Source organism: Idiotropiscis lumnitzeri, chromosome 5 (assembly GCF_059441095.1).
Source record: "Idiotropiscis lumnitzeri isolate Australia: NSW breed Sydney's pygmy pipehorse chromosome 5, RoL_Ilum_1.0, whole genome shotgun sequence".
Taxonomy (NCBI): Eukaryota; Metazoa; Chordata; class Actinopteri; order Syngnathiformes; family Syngnathidae; genus Idiotropiscis; species Idiotropiscis lumnitzeri.
Window position 1 is genome coordinate 29,813,712 of NC_142395.1, and position 9,551 is coordinate 29,823,262.

Consider the following 9,551-nt stretch of genomic DNA (forward strand, 5'->3'; position numbering starts at 1 on the left):
CGGCCCGAGAGTTGTCGAAACGGGACTGCCTGTGGAAAGATAAAATCACTTTTTTTCCCGATCATGTAGACAACCTCATTTGGCAACTGTGACATTAAATATATTCTAAGCGTTTCTCGTTCGGAGGAAATGAAGTGCCACTTCATCGCGCTCCCGCCACAATACACAAACCTGATGCACGTTTTTGTGGAAATAATGCCAAAGAAATGAAGCCAAATGTAAATAATGCCGACGGTGGAATTCATTGTCGGAATGTCGACAGTGAGACTTGAAGTGGCTTGACTCATTTGATAAATACGGAAGGAGGAGCTCAATATGATAAATATCTGCTAATTTGGGGAAACTAGAAAATGTGATTAATCGTTCCCAAGGTGCACTGCATGAGCTGCAGACTTTGAAGCTGGAATGGTTTCAATTGGTCAAGAATGCGGAAGGAGAAGTTTAATGTCAAATATCTTGGATTTGGTGACAATTGTTGAGTTTGGACCAGGGATTCTTGGAAATGGTTCCCCAGATGTTCGAAATGAGCTGAACAATTTGAATTTGGTAGCTTGGGGGGTTTTTTGTCTTTTTTTCGTTGAATGTCTCATTTGTGGAAAATGTCATTCCTCGCATGTTTTGAATTCTCTTTTGAATTCATGTGGAAAGGAGATTGTCGCAAAATGTTTTTTTTTTTTTTCGTGCGTGTCTCTCAAAATGAAGCATAATTATCTTTGTCAAGCATCATGGAGCTGTGCAAAGAATGCCTTTTATGAAGTTGTGGCCAGTTCGTGTGCACTATAGAACGCTCTTAACAATTGACTCACCTCCAATTAAGCTTTGATGCAGTTGAAGGTGTTTGCGGGCACGACAAGGCTTGGACATGACCTCACTCGCAATGCTTTCCAGGGGGACAGAAACGAGCGGGTAATTAGCTGATTAGAAGCCCGTCAGAGCCAATCCCTGCCGGCCTGCGGGGCTGGATGGACGGATTGACGGAGGGAGGGAAAAAAATGTGTGGAGTTTATGTTGAAGGCGGTCACCATCCCACTCGGCACATTTGATCAACTCTATCCGCAAGACTGGAGAGAGCAAACATTCATCTGCATGCAGGAGTGAGTGCCACGTGACGTATGCGCGCGTTACTTCGCATTCCAGCTCTCGCAGGTGAAGGCGCTCCTCAGGTGTGCACCTTCTCAACTTGGTGGCGTCTTTCCAACTCTTCATGGAGAAATCGAAAAACTTTCGCATCGACGCCCTGCTCGCGGACGAGCCCAACCGGGCCAGCCGAGATGTGTCCCCGGGCCTGAGCTGCGACAGTCCGACTGGGAGTCCCGCGTCTTGCCGCCGCGGGGACACGCCGTCGCCTCGGACCGCCGCGCAGCTCCACGCGTCCGGAATGATCCCCAAAGCGAGTGTGCTCAATGTCGCGTCCCCGGGATTGGCCTCCATGCCGCCGGCTGCCATCTCGGGCATGTACCCGGCGCCCATGTACCCGTTGTCGGCTTTGGGGGCGCAGCACCCCGCCTTCGCCTACGGCGGCTTCGCGCAGCTGACTCACGCCTACCCGGAGCACCTGAAGGCGGCCGCGGCCATGGCGGGTTCGGTGCCTCTGGAGCACTGGATCCGGGCTGGGATTATGATGCCGAGGCTGCCAGATTACAGCGGTGAGTGATTTTTTTTTTTTTTAAATATCCGTCTCCAACGTTCCACCGATACAACTTCATAACATTCAATGCACGGCTCCTCAAACTTTATTCAATAAAAAGAAAAAAATCACTAAAGTGAACCACTATATTAAATAACATTAAAATACTGTAGCCAATAGTATTCATAAAAATGGCATATGTTTCATTCCTAAAAAGTTCATTTCCTATTATTGTTAAACCACTGCAATAAAAAATACGAGAAACATAAAAAACTGAATTGAAATAATATCACATATTTTTTTTGTTTGATTAGAATTAAACTGTCCACTTGTATTTTTAAGTGTACGTGTTTTAGTGTCATCTGAAAAGCTTGCCTCCATCTCAGGATCTTTTCAAATCGTGTTACCGATGGATGCACACAGACCAGGACATTCTTGAGGGAGGACTGGTTGACTCCAAAATAAAGTGCATTACAATAATCTATCTGAGATGTAACAAAGGCGTGAATTACAGTTTCTAAATGCTGTTGACCTCTTAATTGGTTGTTTGACCGGCAGTCTAGTCGTTCTTGTTCTCCACAATTATCGTTTCCATCGTTAGAAACAAGTGAATCAGAAGTGCGAACGTTACTGTTAGCTAGCTGCTCTTCACTTGCAAGATTGACGTGTGACATCATCCCAAACTTGCTCACCTGGCCAGATTCTCTTTGGACTCTTTAGCAGGCAAGTCAACGTTTTGGGGTTCAACTGTTTTCAACCAACAACTTTATATTGGCGACGAAAACTACGATAAGACAAGCCGAAAAGTCAAAAAGGCCACTCAAGCTAGCCATCGCCGCTGCAAAAAAAAACAATTTGAAATTTGAGGCGCCCAAATTACTGAAGGAGTCGTATGAGTATCGCAAAGAAGAAGAGAGAAAGAGCACAAGAAGGGAACATGAAAGTCCTGATATGCTGTGGTCAAAAATCGAGAAGCGCACCGCTGCGTACCGGCCCACCGCACTGCAGGGGAGGTTCCTTTTTGTCATCGTTACTTGACTTTGCATATTTTTTTTCTTCCTCCGTTTGCAACGTTAGCAAAGCTATGGCAACACATCGTTTTGACGGGATAAAGTCATGCTAACGCTAGCTAGCTTTCACGTTTCACTTTTCTTTCAACGTTAGCAATTAGCATTCTCCACTTTTCCTTTTGCCCTTTCTGTGTCTCTATACAGCCCAAACCGGAGAAAACGGTCTCTCTGTGACAAAGAAAGGCCTAAAACGCTTTGTAGTTCATCAATAAAATGCCCAAGCCCTCATTGAATTTTCATTAAGTTAATGGCACGCTTGTGATTTTACGACTCGTGTGCGGGCTTCTGCAATAAACTGGAATCAAGCCTTACAGTTAACGACGGCCGCCGAGTGCTGCCATGTGTGTTTACTCCCACCTGCAAAAATGATTTTCAACTTTGTTTGGTGTCAGCATTTGGCCCAAGTTTTCACACTTGTGTAAAACGTCACTGAAGCGCGAGATCAATTGTGTGGAATCGTAAAATAACAATGCAAGGAAAAACGAGACAATTGAGTGTATGGGCAGGGGTGTCCAAACTATGCCACAGACGCAATTAGTGGCCCACAGTATTATTATTTTTTTTTTTAGCGGCTGGAAAATAACATTTGACACTGCCGGCAATGTTATTGACAAAAAAAAAAAAAAAAGGTGTGAGGTGGGCGTCACTAAATTGTGCCGGGTGCTGAAACTCCTCCAAATGTTGAAATTCAATTAAAAAAAATCCTCCTCATGATAAATCGGTTTTATTTTGAGCAGTTCTTGTCAAATTGTGGTACGCGGGCTCCCTCTAGTGGTACGCAAAAGAATCAATACCCAAGCACCGTTCAGTTGTATTTAACTTTTTAAATCCTTACATTTGCATTTAATCCTCGATCCCCGTTCGTACGAACGCGTTTTGTCGATACATTTTTGTTGATACTTTGTATTTCGACAAAACGTGCAATCCAGTTTTTTATTTTCCAATACAGTATTAAAGCACAGCGTTAATGTCCAAACTGTTCATCATGTCGCAGTGGCTCACAATATTAAGTCAAATTTTTCGGAGTAAAAGGTCTCGTTGTTGATTGTCTCGCTGTTTCCACGGCGACAAAGCTACGTACTCCTTTCGGTGGTACATCCAAGACGCTCAAAGTGCATAATTGCGTTCCATCGGCAGGGCCGCAGTCGGGTCTGTTGGGAAAGTGCCGAAGGCCTCGCACGGCCTTCACCAGTCAGCAGCTCCTGGAGCTGGAAAACCAGTTCAAGCTCAACAAGTACCTGTCCAGACCCAAACGCTTCGAAGTGGCCACTTCTCTCATGCTGACGGAAACGCAGGTGACGCACAACAAAGTCCTCCTTTTTGAAATTTGAATTATTCTTATTCATGACACTTTTTTCTGCCCGATCCGCATCCCACATTTCACCACTGATTCAAAGCAATAATCAGCACATGGCAAATGCTCTTTTCCCATTCCAAAAATGTCACAATCAAACTTCCAAATGAGATGTTTCCACAATTCCCTCCCCATACTGATTTAAATCTCACATTTCACAATAAAATTCCAACATTTAGGAAGTACTTTCCACATTTCTTGACTGAGTCAAATATTTCAACTTGAACCTATTCAGCTCGTTCGGGAAATCTTGGGAACTCTTCCCATTCTACAAGTTTCTGAATGCTTCTCTGTAAAATTCCATAATGTCCAAATTTTGACATTATCGCTTCCTTCTTCCACATTTCGCGACTGATTCAAATTATTTTAAGCCTCAGCCGCTATTTTTCAATATTTTTGTTACTTCAGCAGCATTTTAGTTGAACGTCACCTTTTCCGCGTTAACAGAAACTGCAATGTCCAGTTTTAAATGATCATATTAATGATTGTCTCTCACGGGCAACAATTTCAAACGTGTGTGTGTGTGTGTCTTGCCACACAAACTTTTCAAAATTTGAAGTCAACGTGTATCATCTGTGGGCTTGGTGCTCAGGTCAAGATCTGGTTCCAAAACCGGAGAATGAAGTGGAAGCGAAGTCGGAAGGCCAAGGAGCAGGCCGGTGCTTCCGGTCAGTCGGAACCTGGCGGGAAAACATCCAGCAACAAAGCCGGCGAGAAAAGGCCTCCGCACGGGAATCCAGAGGACTGCGGCGTGGATCTCCTTTTGGAAGACGGCGAGGAGGAAGAGGAGGATGAACCACGGCGCGGTTTTTCCGTGGTTATGGCGAACCGAGTTGGGATTCCGAGATCCGTGGACTTCTTGCAGCGCGGCGCCGATGTGGGCTTCAACCCTCACAGCCCGTTCACTGAAGACGAGTTGGATGGAGTGCAAGCGGGAGGAGGAGGAGGAGACAGGAAGATGGTGGCGGGACTGTGAGAAGACTCAACATTTCATTTTTTTGTGAGCAACCACAACATTTGTTGTTAACCTTTAAATACGTTTCCTTTTCCATACGCACAGCCAAGAATATCCCCTCAACTCATTTACTGCCATTGACGGCTTACGACGTCAAATATCATTTGTTCTTTTTTTTTTTCACTCGGCTGGTCGTGAATGAGTTAATAATTGCCTGTCTCAAATGACGACTTCCAAATCTCTTGAATCGATATGAATAACCGCTCTAATGTTTTATGAATGGATGATTAATCCATCCCAAAAATATTTCAGGAAAAAAAGGGATATAGTTGTATTTTACGTCCACTGTTTCAAGATTTCGCTCATGACCCTTCTAAAATAAATCTGCAGGAACCTGTGGAAATGTGGTGGGTACTCGGACAGTTCTCCAGACGGTTTCACACTCTCTCACAAGCATGTAAATGGACATCTCTCTCTCTCTCTCTGTCTTGGCGGCACGGCGAATGGCTGAGTGCGCGGGGTACGATTCCGACTCCGGCCTTCTTGTGAGGAGTTTGCATGTTCTCCCCGTGCCGGCGTGGCTTTTCTCCGGGTACTCCGCTTTCCTCCCACATTCCAAAAACACGCATGACAGGTTGATTGGACACCCGAAATTGCCCCTCGGCGTGAGTGCGAGCGCGGATGGTGGTTCGTCTAGGTGTGCCCTGCGATTGGCTGGCAACTGTTTCAGGGTGTGACCCCGCCTACGGCCCGAAGATAGCTGGGATAGGCTCCAGCACCCCCGCGACCCTCATGAGGAGAAGCGTCTCAGACAAAATCTATGTGCGTTTATACATATGAAGAATGTGATTAATTTTGATGAAGATTTCTAATCAACTAACAACCCTCGGGAGGTTTCTCCCACATTCGCCGTCCACACGGTGGCATAAAAATACACTTTTACATGATTTGGATTGTTTGAGAGCCCCTGTGATCCTTCAAAGACTGACAGTTGCAACCTGTACAAATGTGGGGAACACCGACAGTTTTAAGGACCCGTTTGAATATTAGAGCACCTACAGAAAATAATATCCTTTATTCATGTTGCATTTTCGTGTTTGTGAGTGACTTTAGTAAAAGAATTAACACATTTCAGGGTGTAAAAAATGACTTTTAGGGTGTTTTTATCGCTGTGAAATGTCAAAAAAGGTCAAATTTTTATTTCAAGGTTAACAACACATGGACTTGATGCTGTTTTCTCTTCTTGGTGAAAATTTAAAAACGCGACCAAGCACCTTCGTAACTCCCGGCCGGTACCAAGTTGTGTATAAATGTCCACAAAAAGATACTTTAAGACTGAGCAATGGTGCTGCTCCTTCCGAACCAAACGGGCTTTGGCACCACATGTTGACATGCATCTCATCATTTTCAACGTGATCTTGCACTTCTGTTTACTTTTCAAGCATTTCCGCAATTTGTTTGGAAATGGGTTTAATTTATTTGATTTGTTATGAATAAAAAAAATGAATCATAATGTATTTATCTGACACTTGTTTGTGGTTTTAACAATGTAAAAAAGAAAAAAAAGAACTTGTTTGATGTGTTGCTAATGTTCTCAATAAATACTCTTGACTTGACTGAACTATTGTCAAGGGGACAGAAATGTGATTTTACTTCAAATATGTCGAGACTTTTAAATTGCACTCGGTAAGTTGCTTCTTATTCTTTCTGTGGACATATTTTTTTGGTGTTCAAAAGAGCGCAATCAGATGCTGTCTAAAATAGAAAATATATAACTATATAATTATTTTAGCTCTGTCAGCAGGTAAGAAGAAGGTCAGTTGGATTGAGAACTCAGGAAAAATAAATATGATCATTTCATCACATTTAATATGGAACATTTCTTCGATATTCTTTTATTTGACTTTCGCTCTGATGCTGCTGCTGCTGCAATTTTCACTTTTCTCACCTGACACTGTTCCTTTCTTAATTTCACCTTCAGCCATTACAACACAATACAACTTTATTTATACAGAATCAGCAAATTAAAATTAAATGACAGTTCAATATGAAAAACAATTCTTCCAAACCATAAATATGATTAAAAACAGAAAACGTGGCGGTGGCTGCAGGTGCGGTGTGCACGTGACGTATTCTCACTTCGTATCGCCAAATCGTTCTTTGCACGGTTCGTAATCGTATGTATGTCGGATCTGATGGAAACCGAGTTTCGATCCCCCCCCCCTTTTTTCACTCACTTCCCTCAACTGCACCACATGTTGAGGAACGACCATTCGACTGTGCAACCGAATCGGGACAACGCAAAATTCAAATGTAGGCTCATTCGATATGGATCACCTCAGACGTGCAATACTCTCATAATAACTTGATCCTAATGTATTATATAATCATTTCTGATAGCGAGGGATATCTGCCCTACAAATTGTACATCTGCGTAAAACCCTGGTAATAAAAACGATTATAAAATGGAATGGCATAAATCACGTGTTCGAATTTAGTTTCATGCAAGGTGGCGAAAGACTAATTCAGACTTTAATTTTTTCAAAAGCTCTTGGATCGCTCTTCATCGCCGGGGTTTACTGCTAGCCACATAATTAAGTTAATGAAGCGGAAGAATGATGCCACTGAGGTCCAAACAGAAGGAAAACGTTCATTGGGCGCAAATAATTTCATCCTCCAACGATGACACATCACTCGCCTGAAATCAAAAACATTTTGTCTTTTTCAAATATTTACCACATCAATTCATTAAGGAAACAATAACTTCTATTTCACTTTGGCATGAACATTCACAATTGTACATTGCATTCAGACAAAAGTCTTCAAATTACACAATGCTTGAATATTTAGATCATTTCGTTGTCTGAATGAATCTTCATAGATTTCATTTAATTTATTGCCACATCCAATTTGTTTTATCTTATTGCTGTTTATTGTGTATTCGCGTATATTTTATTTAATATTTATTTATATTGCTGCTGTAACACTTCAAATTTCCCCATTGTGGGACTAATAAAGGACATCTTTATCTTTATCTTTATCTTTTATCTTATTTGTGAATCTTGAATGCGGATGGTGACGCTTCCATTTCTCAACACATTGCAACAAATCAATAGGAACTCGTTTAATTATGTGAAATATCAACCGGACTGCATCATATGACAACTATTCCACGCATCATCACAATTTATTGATAATAAGATCTTCGTATCGATTGCCTGTCTCGTTTTAATTTCATCTGAACTCGCCTTTCTTGTTGATTCCCATCACGCATTCCGTCTGGTTTCTGACTCAAAATGCAGACGACCTTCTTTGCTTTCGAGCCATAATGCACATTTTGTCTATAAAAAATGTTGGCTGTCTTTTGAAATCAGTCACTCCCAGCCCCCTCTTGCCTTTGTTAAATGAATAAATCAGAAAACATATTTCACGCCGTTGAATCAATCAGCGAAATGTGGAGCTCATTAGGTGAAGATGAAGAGATTGGGCGCTCTCTTAAGGTAATCACACGTTCCCCGCGGCCTTGTCACTTAACTAATGGACAGTAGGCGCCGAGTGACGGAGGAGACCAATAAATTCACATCAGTCACACTCAAAACGCATGAAAAATGCACGTATTTTTTTATTGTTTTTTTTTGCCTGTAAAGTTTATTGAAAAGGGCGTGACAGCATAGAGTACATTCATACACGCCATGTCAATTATCCGTTTGCAATATTTATGACGGGGAGTTTTAGAAGATAAGAGTTGGGAGAGATGCTTTTCGACAACATTGACGACGACAAATGACGCATCCTCCAATTTTAAATAGTTATTTTTTTAAAAGAAATAACCGCGAAATTATGTGGATGTTGACGGGCATGTCAAATTCAAGACATGTTGGACGTTCTAAATGTTTACAGGAGGCCACATTTTCCACACTTAAAAAACATATTCACGTGAAAAAAAATGAATTCAGCAAAAGTCCGCGTCTTTCCCTTCCCAACTCTTGCAGGACCAGGCGCGGCTTCCGGATTTTTTTCTTTCGAGGGTCAAATGTGAGGTGATTCATAAGGGAGCTGCGAAAAATGAAAACTATTACATTTTAGAATTTCAAAAACATTCTGCATGGAAGGCGTGTTGCGACAACGATATTTGACGGGGCTACAAAGCTCAAACTATGCTGCTTCGCATCACCGTTTTCGCATCAAAATTAATATTTATCCCCTCATTCATTCGAAAAACTTAAATTCAAACGCCAGTAATAGAATGGTGAAAAAATGAGGCACTGCAGGAAAGGAGCTCAAAGCAGCAGGCAGCTTTTTCAATTTTATTTTCCATTGCCAATCTTAACTATACAAAAGTGATCTGGATTCTTTTTTTTAGTTTTTTTTTTGTACTCTAACCTTTTTTGTAGCTCTGCATGGAGTAAATAAATAAAGAAATATTTTTCAATTTAGCTTTGCATCCGGACAAGAAAATAAACTTAATGTGAATTTAAGAAGTAAAAACTATTGCTTCTATGTATTAAAAAAACAATTGTTCATATTGTCATATTTTTGTTGTTT

At 41.8% G+C, this 9,551-nt stretch overlaps 1 protein-coding gene across 1 annotated transcript; it reads left to right on the forward strand.

The window, feature by feature from the left end:
• Positions 1 to 1,189: 1,189 nt before the first annotated feature.
• Positions 1,190 to 5,027, forward strand: mnx2b (motor neuron and pancreas homeobox 2b). The gene is made up of 3 exons (XM_088296979.1): positions 1,190 to 1,646; positions 3,835 to 3,992; positions 4,644 to 5,027. The coding sequence occupies exons 1-3, from the start codon at positions 1,205 to 1,207 to the stop codon at positions 5,025 to 5,027; spliced, it is 984 nt and encodes a 327-aa protein (XP_088153105.1). The 5' UTR covers positions 1,190 to 1,204.
• Positions 5,028 to 9,551: the final 4,524 nt, after the last annotated feature.